The sequence below is a fragment of the Melanaphis sacchari genome, unplaced genomic scaffold (genome assembly GCF_002803265.2).
Source record: "Melanaphis sacchari strain LSU unplaced genomic scaffold, SCAv2.0 Contig56_pilon_pilon, whole genome shotgun sequence".
In the NCBI taxonomy this organism is placed as follows: domain Eukaryota; kingdom Metazoa; phylum Arthropoda; class Insecta; order Hemiptera; family Aphididae; genus Melanaphis; species Melanaphis sacchari.
Window position 1 is genome coordinate 58,082 of NW_020271399.1, and position 14,489 is coordinate 72,570.

Genomic DNA, 14,489 nt, shown 5'->3' on the forward strand with positions numbered 1-14,489 from the left:
GATGTGTCTATGTACCTAGTTTACATTTACACCTACTTTAGAATATGATAGTTAGATACCTCATGGCTAAAAAATAAAATTAACTAAATTATAACTTAATATTATTTTGTATACTGATTTAGAATAACTACTAGACCAAATGTTCAGCCCTATAAATATGTGTTAGGATAAATAACAAAAGCATAGTACGTTGAAAATTATGCAGTATGTGAAGATCATAGTCATGAAGGATTTAAATTAAATATTATAAAACGAATTATATTATTAAAATAATTATAATAGTTGTATTATACTCGACTTTATCCGTGAAAAAAAATAAATTATAAAATACTGTCGGTATAGAATTTTAATTTGTTGAGATTCTGAAAATTTGTATAATACTTTAATTCAAAAAATGTTTAATATTCATACGCTTGAAAATTTTATGAATCATTAAATTTTTATATTTAAAAGTTTAATACAAAACATCATATTAATTTTTACTTACAGAAAACCACAATAATAAAAAATAGAGTTGAGAGCAATTATTCCATAAATATTATTTATGAGCGTCTGAAGTTAAAATTTTAACGAAATTAGCTATTCATATGTAAAATATTAAATAATATGGTAACGACTAATCTAATCATCAAATAATATTTTGTTTTTTATTCTCATTTAAAAGAATTAATCGTAGGTACTCGAAACATTATAAATTAAAATTGTTATTTAAATTATAATTTTTATACTCAATGAAATTTTCAAAATATTTTGAATAATTTTAAGGAATTAAAGTTTTTTTTATAGACAATTGTTATTTGTAGATAATTTTTGGTGTATTTTATTTGTATAAATTATGATAGAATATTTCATATTCAGTCAAAAGCTTGAAAATTTAATACAAGTTATTTCATAAATTAATAAATATCGAAAATACATAACGAGTTTTTTATTTTTTAAGTAGAGATTAAAATTTAAATGTTGATAAAATTTAATATTTAATATAATATTATATTATATTTTAGTTATTTCTTATTTTATTCAAAAAAATATTATTTGCAGTGACTTGAAATTTTTAACCAAAACGCATCTACGTAAAATTAATTTTTAAGAATTTAAAAAAATGTTCTACGATACACAGGTTGTTATTGAATTGAATATTTACGTATCAACATCAACGAATCTCATCCACTGAATATTCTGTATTTCATTTGTTAGGTAAATGATAAAAATTATTAACGGCATAATGACGTCACGGACAGTGAGAAATGTTTCCTGCTATGATTCCGTGACCTCATCCGCATTTTTGTTTAGATCCATACCGATTTGTTGATATTATCAACGAGTTGTTATCGTCTTAACATAATTGGTTGAAAATTATTGTTTACTTCTTCTATCAAATTCCATATTGTGATATGGATGCATTATTTTATAGCTTAACACCTTAATACGTTAATTAATAACAATAAATATTAATTTGTTCTACTCATATTTTGTTAATACATTTAGTAGTATATGATTTATTTTTTAAAATCTTCTTTGTGCCACTGTTGTGTTTAAGTTTAAGTTTGTAATGCAGTGATAAAAGTTTGTTTTCAATTTACATGAAATGTTTATGTGTTGTATTTTGAACGTATTGTGAACGCCTATTCGAACCAAGACTTATAATGTCTGACAATTCAGAAGATCAAGTAAGGCTACATCGTTATAAATAATTTTAAATATTATGTTAAATATTTATCAGTTGAAAGATTTATGTTCACCCAGGAGTTTATTATTATTTTTCGACTTAACGTATAATATAATTACAATGCACTATTATACCATGCACTTATTAGAATAAAACAACTACATTTCATTCGAGCTATTTTATGCATCAAAATGAAGCATATATTAAATAGGGTTACAATTTTTATTTTATTTAATAACGTTTGTACTGTCCTAGAATCCAAGGGATGCTGGTAACATGTGTTTGGAACTGGCTTTGGAAGGCGAAAGATTGTGTAAAGCTGGAGATTGTCGTTCTGGGGTAGCATTTTTTCAAGCAGCTGTTCAAGCAGGAACTAATGATTTACGTACTCTTAGCGCCATATATAGTCAACTAGGCAATGCTTATTTTTATTTAGCTGATTATCCAAAAGCATTGCATTTTCATAAGCTTGATTTGGCATTAGCGAGGTATTTATATTTTATATTTAATTGCTAGTCTTCATAAAAATAATTTAAATTATATTCCTACTTACCTTATTGTTAGATTTGATGCCATTTTTTATGAATATCTTATGAAATTATAATAAACTGGCTTTAAAACACTTGTTTTATTAATGTTTATTAATGTAGAACACTAGGAGATAAACCTGGTGAAGCTAAATCTAGTGGAAACTTGGGAAATACTTTGAAAGTGATGGGCAATTTTGATGAAGCTATGATTTGTTGCAAACGTCATTTAGAAATTGCTAGAGAATTGGGAGATAAAGTTTGTATTATTTTGAATTATATAATTTATAGTTTTTTATTTATTTTGTTAAATTTAAAAATGGTTTTAATAATTTTAATAGTTGAGTGAAGGACGAGCGTTATACAATTTGGGAAATGTGTATCATGCTAAGGGTAAACATATAGGAAGAGTTGGACAGCAAGATCCAGGAGAGTTTCCAGAAGAAGTAAAAGTTTGCATTGAACAAGCTGTTAAATATTATGAGTAAATAATACATTTATACTATTTTAAATACTTATTAGTTATTAAAATTATCTATACCATTTTCTGGTTGGCTTATTTTTTTAATTGTGACTGATTTAGTTTACAAGATGTAATAGTGCTGTCCACTAAACTTAAAGCATAAGTACATTTTAAATCTCAAAAATCTATAATTTACCATTTAAGATAAATTTGTTGTTATTTTTTTGTATAGTATTTATAACCTTTTATCAAAAAGACCATTATGGGTGTTTATAAATTCAAATTATACTTAAAAAATAGATATTTTTGAAATAAAATAGGTAACTAAACATATTGTAGGAAGTTGTTTTATTAGCATATGATTTACTCATTGTTTTGTTGAGCAAACCTATTTATATTATTCTTATTGTAGATTACTTAAATTTACTTAAAATAACATGTGTTAACCTGTAGGGGTCACAATAACAAAATTTGATTTAATGGAAAATTTTATAAGTAATTGCAATAATTGATAAGTATTTTATTTTGTTCATAAAGTGTGTCTAATCTTTCATTGAGAGACTAAAAGATCATTAATAATAAATAATGTATACTAATGTTACTATAATTAATTTTTGCAGGGAAAACTTAAAATTAATGAAAGAACTTAATGATCGCGCAGCTGTTGGTCGAGCATGTGGTAATTTGGGAAATACCTATTATCTTTTAGGTAACTTTAAAGAAGCTATTCAATATCATGAAGAGGTAATATATTTTTTTTAGTTATTTTTACACTGTATCATAATCTAATTATTATTTATGTACAGAGATTGAAAATTGCTCGAGAATTTGGTGATAAATCAGCTGAGCGAAGAGCTAATAGTAATTTAGGAAATTCTCATGTTTTTCTTGGTGAATTTGAAGAAGCGGCTGATCATTATAAGTAAAATTAAAAAAAAATATAAATATTAAAATAATCATAAATAATATAAATAGTAACTATAATATTAAATTAGGAGGACATTGATCCTTGCTCAAGAATTGGAAGATCGAGCAGTTGAAGCACAAGCATGTTATAGTTTGGGGAATACTTATACATTACTGAGAGATTATAATACAGCAGTTGACTATCATTTAAGGCATTTAGATATAGCACAAAAATTACAGGATAGGATTGGTGAAGGTAAAGTATTATTAATGTGTTACAATAATAATAATAATAATAAAAATAAGTACTTTGTCCTGGTTGTTCTGTCATTAGTCATAAATTAAACATGAAATTGTTGGAAATTCGTAATTGTTGCTTAAATATTTCAAAAACCACCTATAAGACTATAAATTATTAACTTTTATTTGCCTAGATTAACAGAGTAAAAAAAAAAATGCTTGCTAATCTTCAGAAACCAAAGCTGATAGCAAATCCTGATTTATCTAGAGGCTTGATTTGATCAAACAAGACAAAAATTGTGTATCACTTGATATTATTAAATGAGACAGAGTATAATTTAATAAATTAAACTTAACAGTGTTTCAAATGTATGTTTTGGTAATTATAAAGATTAAATTATTTTTTATTTTATAGGTAGAGCTTGTTGGAGTTTAGGAAATGTAAATTTGGCATTAGGAAATCATGAAAAAGCATTATATTTTGCTTCCAAACATTTGGAAATATCTAAAGAAGTAAATACTTATAACTTAATTATACATATTACAGTTTTATAAGAGATTTTAATTTTAATTTAGATTGGTGATACAGTTGGCCAAGCAACTGCACAGATAAATATAGTTGATATTAAAAAATCATTGGGTATGTCGAATGGACAACTTTCACCTGAAAGTAAAGAATTGTTGGATAGTATCTCTAATACACAGCCTTCACCTCAACTGCGACGTTATCGGGTGAGACGTCAAAGCATGGAACAGCTTGATTTACTTAAGGTAGTGTGTGCATGTTTATGTGTGTTTAGTTTATGTTTGTCATTGTATTTCATGTAACATAACATATTAATTATGTTTACTGTGTTCAGCTTTTAAAAACAACATTTTGGCAAACAGTGATGTTATAGCAAGTAAACAAGTAGTTCAAAGATTTTAAATATGCTTTTATTTTAAGTTTGGTTGATAATTGATTATTGTAAGTAGGATTTGAAATATTATTTATTGATAATTCTAGCTGACTCCAGACAACAAAAGTAAAGTACCCAGCTCTAACGACAAGATTTATCAGTCCACTTCATCAGTATCCAAAAAGGTATATGATGTATTGATGTATTTTTCTCATTTATCATGTTTATTAATATTTGTTTTATTGTTTTAAATAGTCTGAAAAAACTGAAGATGATCCATTCTTTGATTTGTTATCACGATTTCAAGCTGGACGTATGGATGATCAACGTTGTACTCTTGGTTCTTCGAGAAATTTAGAAGATAAAGAAAATCAAAATGCCAACAAATTAATATCCCAAATTGGTTAGTATATTATTCATTTACTTTTTCTTGTGTCATGTAAACTATCAAGTGACTATTGATTATGTATATTATATATAAATAGAAGTAACAGAAATATGTATAACTAACGTGTGGTTAATAACTCATATTCTCGTTAACCTATATTTATTTATTTTTTAATATACATCATATGTAACAATAATTATAATAGTTAAATTAAAAAGAAAAATGTATTAAATAGTTAAATAATTACATCTGGTCAGTACTATACGTAATACCATGTAGTAGTATATTTACTGGGAGAGATTAGGAAGATGTATTTCTCGCATTTACTCTATTTTGAGCTATTAATCACTTTATCAATAAGTTATAAAATTCTGGGACACATTAGGCATCAAAAATTTTGGTTATATTTCCTTCTTTAAGAGAAATCTTAAATATTCTACTGACATTTTGCTTACTAAATTAATTACTTCCTTTAAACTTCTATTGATATTACATCATTTATTTAGTAATACACTTAGTAGTCATAAGTTAAATTTGGGTAATCATTGAGTTTCCATTATGTTATTAAATTAATTTAATTATGATTTAATTTCATTAAAGTTAAATATTTTTACCATAAAACACATATTTCAATTTAATCGTTTAATAATTATATTTTGTTTTCATAAGGCGGACATGTTGAAAGTCAAGATGACTTGTTGGACATGATAGTAGGTATGCAGAGTAAGCGTATGGATGAACAAAGAGTAGAATTGGAACAACTTCCTGGCATTGCAAAACCAGATAGTGAACCCGATGATAATTTCTTAGAACTTTTAATGCGATGTCAAGGTGAACGGTTAGAAGATCAACGCAGTGAACTACCTGTGTCTAATATTAGTAGTGATGGAGAGTCACAACGTACACCAAACCGAGGACCAACTGTTCCAGATGAAGACTTTTTTACATTAATTATGCGCCTTCAATCTGGTCGAATGGAAGACCAACGTGCAAGTGTACCAATGCCAAAACGAAATTAATGTATACCTAATTATTAAGTATTAAGAATCAGGTTATGTACATTATAAAAATATTTTTGTGTCTTCATATTAGATTTTTTTTTTACTTTAAGAATATTATGGTTATATAATATATATAATTATACTTCTCTGTTAATGGTATTGTTGTATACTTTAATGTAATAATAATTTATTAAAATGTCCATTATAAGTTTCTAGTATTAAAATTATCTTTTTAAATGACTATCGATCATATTTATACGAGTAATTAATTTTAAAGATGAGCTAGTATTATTTGTTGTATTATTATTTTAATAATATAGTTTTATCATCCTTAGATTAAGCTTTTATTATGAGAATTTTTCATAAATTATAGTTAATTTACGAATTGGAAATAAGCAGTAATATTTAAATATTATAATAGTATTATAAATTATATATTTATCAAATTCTATGCCATATTAGTATAAGTAAAACATAGTATAAAATAATTAGATTTTACAATACAAATTTTAACTATATTTATTATTTAAATTAATTAATTTTTTTTTTTTTGAACCTGCACAAAACAATATTATTCTAATAGGTTAATACATAAGTTAAACATAATAAAGTTTAATTTTTTTAAATTCTATTTATTGTTTTTAATTTTAACAAAACAAATTATAAATTGTGAAACAAATAGTTAATTGATAATACTTATTTTATTTGTAATATGTATATTTTGACTGGTATAGTGGTATACATAAGTTAACAGTATTTATTTAATAATTGATCTTAATGCATGTGAATATTTTGCATACCACATGTATCCTGTTGAAATTGCTAAACCATACCTGTAATAATTTATGAAACAATATATTTTATTGCATATTCATATCATAAATTATAAATACTAATATTTTACTCATATTTTAGTATCTATTTTAAATCATAAAAGACATTTAAAAGAAAAAATGTATGCAATTTTGTCTACTTCTTCACTGTGAATACATATAAAACAGTAGTCAAGATTCAAGAATGGCAACGTAGTGTTAAAATAAATAAAAAATTTGATATCGGCTACAAGATTGAAAGAAGTATTTTAACAGAAACAATATATAGATTAATATGTTACTAAGAAAATTTTTTTTTTTTTTTAAGTCAAATTTACAATACATATTTATTAAACATTTCAAAATTGGCTTTATACTTTCAAAATTTAACCAATTTTAAGCTTGTTACACTAAGTTACCTCCTGAACAAATGTAAATTAATTTGATAAATAAAATTAAAACTAGGTTTCAATCAAGATTAGAAAAGTCAGAATAATTATTTATGATATTTATCAATATTAAAACGTAAACCATATATGAAAAATAATTCCTCTTACCATGTAATAATGTAAGAGACATGCTCGTTTCTCAAAGAAATATTTGTTTGACCACCAATTGGACCTCCGGGAACACTACTCTCAGCCACAGCATCAATCATAATAGGTTCGCAGTCAACTAGTTTTGACATTGCCTCTAAATCTCTATAACAGCAAACCAGTACTAAATCATTGCTATATACATTTAGTTTAAGGAACTTTAATTTGTCAAACATTTTAAGTATATTTTCCAAGTAAATTTAAACAGTTGTGTCATAAAATATACCTATAAGCCCAAAAACGAGAGTCTGCAACATTCTTAGTTACAAATTGAGGTCTAGATTCAGTCAACCGAACGACACCCTCCAATTCAATTTCTCCAGCAACTTGGCCAGAAACTCGAGATGCGGGATTTTTATTTTTCATAGATACCCAACCACGGTTCACTAAAATTGAGTAACTAAAAACAATTACTATTAGAATATAACTAAAACAAAAGTAATGAAAAAATGTCTTACGGTCTATCTGATAATTTAAAAGGTGTTATAACATAATAACCACTATTAGTAGATCCAGATCCAGAAAACAATCCATTGCTATTCTCAGCTCCACCATCAATTAAACAGGATCTAGGACCCAAGTACAACTCCTTTGAATGATCAAATTTACCTACCACTTTAATTCTACGATATTCAAGGTTTGTAAGTTCCTTTTCGCTATAAAAATTAAAAATTTAAATGTAATATTTCACTATTAATAAAATATTAAAGATTCTAACTTTTCAGGAAAATCCAATGCAGGAAGTTTGGTTTTAGATTTAAGTTCTTCAATTAGATTTTCTTTCCATATTTTTCGTTTGACTTGCCATGTACCCAATCCAAATGCAGAAATTGGTAGTACCTGAACATTTATAATTTTCAAATATTTCCTATTTTTTATTTAATAAAACTAAATTATAAGTAAAAAATTTCAATCTTACTAGTAAAATCCATCCAATATCTGTGTTACTTTTTTTCCGTCTACTAAATGAATTTAATTCAACTGATTTAGTTGTCATACTTGAATTTCTAGTCAAATTTGTTAACTAAATAATTTAAAATACATCAGTTAAATGTTTATAATTCATAAGACATTGTATACAGTGTTTTAATAAGAATTGTAGTACATATAGAAAAGATGTATCATAGAATTGTATTATATTAATACTTTCTATATTTAATTTTAAAACATTGAGAGATTATTTAATTATTAACAGTTTCTGATAAAATATGATGATCCTATAATATTGTTTAGTGTTAATCTTGAAGAAATATAAAAACGGGTGTAATAAAGTTCCAGCAAGAATCAAGATTTGAGGGTATTTATACTTTTTAATTTTATATTTAGACACAATTAATTTACTATTATTAATGAAAACATAACACATTAAGCAAATATTTTAGAAAATTCCATTTTTGAATCCAGAATTAAGTTTATTTCAACTCATTTTTAATTCAATGAGTAAAATAATAGGACTGATTGATTTTCAATATGAACCTTTTTTCAAATTAAATTAATAATAATAATTATTATTATTATTATTATTTATTAGCTAATATTGCATAATAAGTAGTAATTTTTCACATTCATCTATATTTTTAAAAGTAGCATGAATATTTTTTTAAAAGAATTGTTATTAATAAATAACGCATTTTTCTTAAAATATTATAAAGCAAGTTATAATAAGTCAACAGTTGTTGTACACTAAAAATATAAACTTACATATAGTTTGGATGAAGAAAAATTCTGTTTCACTAAAAAATTTGAAAAATATTTTCCATAAATCATTTTGAACTTTGATAATTTTCAAGTTTATTAATAAATATATTATTAATATCTAATTCAATATTAATAGATACTGGAGACAAAAAATGAGAAGGACAAAATGGAAAATATTATTTAATAATTTAAACCTATTTAATAATAATTAATATAAATTTTTATATTATTAATTTACTATCTTTTTTATTTGTTATTGTTGTTATGTGTTATCAGCAAAATTAGTATCATTGTAATCTAAGCATGGTAAATAGTAAACACTAAATTTTTCAAAATATAAACTACTTTTTTCCTTTTATTTTCAAATTTCAGTTTATTTGTTAATTCACTCTTCAATGTTCCATTGAATATAAATTCTTCTTGTGTTTGTTTATTGAATGAATTTAATTGTTTATCATTTGTTAATTATATTTAATAAACAGTTGTCAGTTAATTAAGACAATCAAGTATATAGTAAATAATGGAAATAGAAGAAGAAAGTAATAGCAATATAAATCATTTTTTTAATTTTATTTCTCTAAATTAATTATTATTTTATTGAAATTGTTGAATTTTGTCTTGAAATCAAAAAAACTAAGTGTACTTTTTTTTCAAAAATATATTAGTTCTAATTTTTCAAAACTATTTTCAATCTATTCAAAACCAGATTTTAAGAACAAAATTATATCCTTTTATTAATTTTTTCCATTTAAAGCACTTTTAAATTATAACAATCTAAATTCTATTATAAAGTATTATATTATATTTAAAAAAATTTTTATTCTAGATAAAATATCAAAAATAGAACAAGAATTAAAAGAAATAAATGTTAAAATCATCAAACTTCAAAAACGTAAAACTGAATTATTGGAACAGAAAGAGAAATTGAAACAGTTATCTTATCAAAAACAAACTAATTCTATTAGTGACCAGAATAAATGGACTCATACAGGTATTACAAATATAGCATAACAAAATGCAATGATATATCATAATAATGTCACAATGTCTCAATCATTCATGAATTTTAATTTTTGTAGATTTTCCTTGGCACCAAAGAGTAAAAAACACCTTAAAAACTGTTTTTAAATTAAATAGATTTCGTTCACAACAGTTAGCAGCTATTAATATTACATTGTCAAAACATGATGCTATACTTATTATGCCAACTGGCGGAGGAAAATCTCTTTGCTATCAGTTGCCTGCTCTTATAGATCAAGGTATCTATTATATTATTATAATTTATATTAATACATTCTGTGATTAATTTTCAGTTTTTTGATTATTTTTTTTTTTTCATTAATTTAAACACTACATTTAGAAAAAAATTATTTATTTTATCAAAATAAAAAAATTTTAACTTCTATTTTGAGCTATATCCGATCATGTTTAACATAATATAAATTAATTTGTACTTATTAAAATCACATTATATTAATGATACTCATTTATATAACACCTATGTCAAAGTAATAATATTAATTATTACTTATTTAATTTTTTTATATTCAAAATGTTTTTTTATTAATTTAATGTTTTACTAGGTTTTACTCTTGTGATCTCTCCTATGGTTTCACTTATGGAAGATCAGATAATCCAAATGCAAAAACTTAATGTTAATGCTAAAATGATAAGTTCCTATTCTTCAAAAGAAGATTCAAAATTATTATTTCAGGTATAATATTTATTTATTATTTATTGATATTTTAGATTTTAATCTAATTATAGATGAATGTATTAATTTTATTTTACAAAGATGTCTTTTTTTTCATCAGATTTACTAAATGTTTATGTTAGTATTATATATACATTGTATAGTTAATAACAATAATTGTAACATATTGTTTCTTTTTGAGAAATTTATAGTCATTTGATATTTTTTATTTTTTCAAAAAAGACAAAATAAAGTTTTTGAATACTAGTTTTACATTAAAATTCTCATTTTTTTTTTTTACTGGTCACTTCAAAAATTACTGAGATTTTTTACTTTTGATGCCCTTAAAATACCATCTAACTGGATTTAATTTTCTATTAAAAACTTAAACTTCAAAGTTAAAAACCAAAGTATTTTTACTATACCCAAAGGTAACAAATGATGACAGATAAAAAAATTATATTTATTTGTAAAATCAATACATTTATTGCTCTACTCAGAATCTATTATTTTGTTTTTCAGATGATGATTGACATTAAATCAGGTTTAAAACTTGTTTATTGTACTCCAGAAAGAATAGCTAAAAGTAAAACATTTATGAATAAATTACAAAAAGCTCATAGTTTGAAGTATCTATCAAGAATAGCAATAGATGAGGTCCATTGCTGTACAACTTGGGGACATGATTTTAGACCTGGTATTTTATTTAAAGACATTTTTGTAATGTTGAATTTAATATATATTTTATCATAGATTATACACATTTAACAATTTTCAAACCAATGTTTCCTGACATTCCTATTTTGGGTCTCACAGCAACAGCATCTTCTAAAGTTATTATTGACACTCAAAAACTACTGCAAATTCAAGGATGTGCTTTACTTAAAGCATCATTTAACAGACCAAATCTCTATTATGAAGTAAACAATATTAATAATTTTACTTCAATTTTTATTTAAAATTTAAAATTATTTGTTAGGTTAAATGGAAGCCTGAAGGTAAAAAATGTGTAGATGAATTAGCATCATTACTTAAAAATAAGTTTAAAAATCAATCGGGAATTATTTATACTACATCTATTAAAGATTGCGAAAGCTTACGAAAAGATTTGAAGTAATATAGTTTTAGATAATTAAATTTATTTATTTTAAATTTTTAGCTTAGAAACTAAATAAGTCATAAAAATATATTTCATAAATTATTCTATTTTTTTATATATTTAAAATGTTAACATAGATTAAATTTATTTTATTTAGAGAACACGGATGTAGAGTTGGCGCTTATCATGCCCAACTAGAAGGACCTTTAAGATCAAAAGTTCATAATAAATGGTTGAATGGTGAATATCAAGCAGTAGTAGCTACTATTGCGTTTGGGCTTGGTATAGATAAACCTAATGTGAGATTTGTTATTCACCATACTCTATCAAAATCAATAGAAAATTTTTACCAAGTAAGAGAAATAAAGAATTAATAATTTTATGCAAAATTGCAAAACCTAATATTGTATACAATTAGCTATGTTATTTAATTTAATTTAACATTATAAAAAACAATTAATTATATTTGTTATAAATAAACATAAAATTTATTAATATAGGAGAGTGGTCGTGCAGGAAGAGATGGAGAACGTTCTACTTGCTTATTATATTATAAGTTAAGTGATGTGTTTAAACTAAGCACAATGGTGTTTACAACACAAACTGGGTTACCTAACTTATACTCAATGATAAAATATTGCTTAAATGTAAAAGAGTAAGTTCAATAATGTTTAACTATTACCAGAACGCACTGTAATTAGAAATATATATAACCATTAACCAAACACTAAAAATCAACATTTACTATCTTGGACCCATAACCACTTTATCATACTACTAATTTGAGTATTTCAAATTTAGTTTTTACCATCTTAAACTGATATCCACTCATATAAAATATGTTATAGTTAAAAATATGAAATCAATATTTAGTGCCTTTCTCTATTTGTTGATCTGACTATCTTGTCGAATTATTGATATATTTTTTTTAATTTATAGATGTAGACGCAAATTAATATCAGCTCATTTTGACGAATCATGGGAATCAAATGATTGTAATGCAATGTGTGATAATTGTTGTAATTCTAAGACTGTAAAGTCTATTTGTATAAATAAATATTGTATGGATATATATAGCATATTAAATGCGGCTATAGAAAATGATGTAAAGTTTACATGTATGTCTTAAATTTAACTAAAAATGTCTTATGTATACTTTAAAACTTAATTATTTATTTTCCATAGCACAAATGCTTTTAGACACCTGGTATGGTAAAGGTAACAAAAAAATATTGCTGTTTGATGTACAGTCTCCAGTATTTCCAAAAACACAAGCCGAAATGATTCTTAGTGAACTTATTGTACAAGGATATTTAATGGAAGATTTTCATTTTACTCCGTATTCCACTATTTCATACATTAAAAAGGGTAATTACTAATTATTATTATAAACTCAATGATTATTTTATATATTTTAAGTTAAAATCTTCTGTTTTTATTTATAGGTCCAAATCATTATAAGGTAACAAAAGAAAATAACATCTTTATGGAAATGTCCCAAATAGAGACCAGTGAACCAGCATTAAAAAAGTTTAAATCAAAATAATTTATTTAAAGTTGATTATTTAAACGCAATTTTGTTGAAATAAATCATATTATATTAGTTTCTTTAATAAAATATATTTGTTTAAAATTAATAATAATAAGTATATAAACAGAATGTTCTATAAATACTAAAATTAATAATTTTAAAAAGTTTTATGTTATTGACTTATGGTACTTTTCTTACTAAAAATATGGGTTTTACACTCAGCTAGTCAAACAGTGTTTTGTGTGGCCATTTATTGATACTGACTGTGGAGAATTGGTATAGGCATGCATCGAATGTCAGAAAAGAAAAATGTTGTGTTCAAGAATCTCTAAACCACGGAATATGTATTCATTCGTCATGACGCCCCCAAAACTGGATTGAAACTGCCCTATGATGGTTTTTATCGAGTTATAAGTCGTAATGAAAAAAACTTTTAAAATCTCCAAAAAACTGCTGTGTTTCAAGTATACATTATTCTATTAAACTAATTCAAACTTTGAAACACATAATTTTGACTTTTGTATAGTAATTGTCGGGTAATTTGATAATTTGATTTTTAAATAAATAACGATTATCTTCTTAACACTAGCCATTTGTATAATAATATAATATGTCCCTAATGTTTTCTAATCATATATATAAATTGATTCATGTGACCATGCCAATCGATTAATAATTTTAACTAAAGCTTTTGAAGTTTTTACATTATAAATGCATTTTTGTTATTTAAAAAAATTAAGATCTGAGCTTTAGTAATAATACTAGGTACATTTTTTATTGTAATTTGTATTAAAAATTTATTTTTAAAAACTGCTTATTGATGATATTTAGATTATGGGTATGCAAATCTGCTTTTACTGCAATAGTAGGTATCTATATGGGCCTGCAGGTCTACTTAGTACTTTTTAGTATGACCCATGTAAAACCATTTCTTATAGTAAACATTTTAATGACTTGGAAATATTCA

The 14,489-nt window shown here is 24.0% G+C and overlaps 3 protein-coding genes across 4 annotated transcripts; 2 read left to right on the forward strand and 1 right to left on the reverse strand.

Moving 5' to 3' along the window:
* The first annotated feature begins 1,439 nt into the window (after positions 1 to 1,439).
* Positions 1,440 to 6,397, forward strand: LOC112599914 (G-protein-signaling modulator 2). 2 transcript variants are annotated; one of them, XM_025347035.1, is made up of 12 exons: positions 1,440 to 1,670; positions 1,925 to 2,157; positions 2,320 to 2,455; positions 2,538 to 2,680; positions 3,280 to 3,403; positions 3,466 to 3,581; positions 3,655 to 3,821; positions 4,221 to 4,318; positions 4,382 to 4,537; positions 4,812 to 4,889; positions 4,960 to 5,107; positions 5,762 to 6,397. In XM_025347035.1, the coding sequence occupies exons 1-12, from the start codon at positions 1,647 to 1,649 to the stop codon at positions 6,109 to 6,111; spliced, it is 1,773 nt and encodes a 590-aa protein (XP_025202820.1). In that variant the 5' UTR covers positions 1,440 to 1,646; the 3' UTR covers positions 6,112 to 6,397. The 2 variants fall into 2 exon arrangements, with proteins under 2 accessions (XP_025202820.1, XP_025202819.1); XM_025347034.1 differs by having other exon boundaries at positions 4,382 to 4,576; positions 5,762 to 6,396.
* A 375-nt stretch (positions 6,398 to 6,772) lies between these two features.
* LOC112599934 (surfeit locus protein 1) lies at positions 6,773 to 9,307 on the reverse strand. Its single transcript, XM_025347066.1, has 7 exons — positions 9,203 to 9,307; positions 8,421 to 8,525; positions 8,220 to 8,341; positions 7,960 to 8,157; positions 7,728 to 7,901; positions 7,463 to 7,606; positions 6,773 to 6,926 (listed from the first exon to the last, which is right to left on the reverse strand). Exons 1-7 carry the CDS (start codon positions 9,266 to 9,268, stop codon positions 6,851 to 6,853), a joined length of 885 nt encoding a protein of 294 aa, XP_025202851.1. The 5' UTR covers positions 9,269 to 9,307; the 3' UTR covers positions 6,773 to 6,850.
* A 289-nt stretch (positions 9,308 to 9,596) lies between these two features.
* Positions 9,597 to 13,579, forward strand: LOC112599933 (ATP-dependent DNA helicase Q1-like). The gene is made up of 12 exons (XM_025347064.1): positions 9,597 to 9,738; positions 10,026 to 10,190; positions 10,279 to 10,458; positions 10,783 to 10,913; positions 11,415 to 11,589; positions 11,646 to 11,812; positions 11,872 to 12,005; positions 12,149 to 12,344; positions 12,492 to 12,646; positions 12,931 to 13,109; positions 13,177 to 13,359; positions 13,437 to 13,579. The coding sequence occupies exons 1-12, from the start codon at positions 9,720 to 9,722 to the stop codon at positions 13,535 to 13,537; spliced, it is 1,785 nt and encodes a 594-aa protein (XP_025202849.1). The 5' UTR covers positions 9,597 to 9,719; the 3' UTR covers positions 13,538 to 13,579.
* The last annotated feature ends 910 nt before the right edge of the window (positions 13,580 to 14,489 follow it).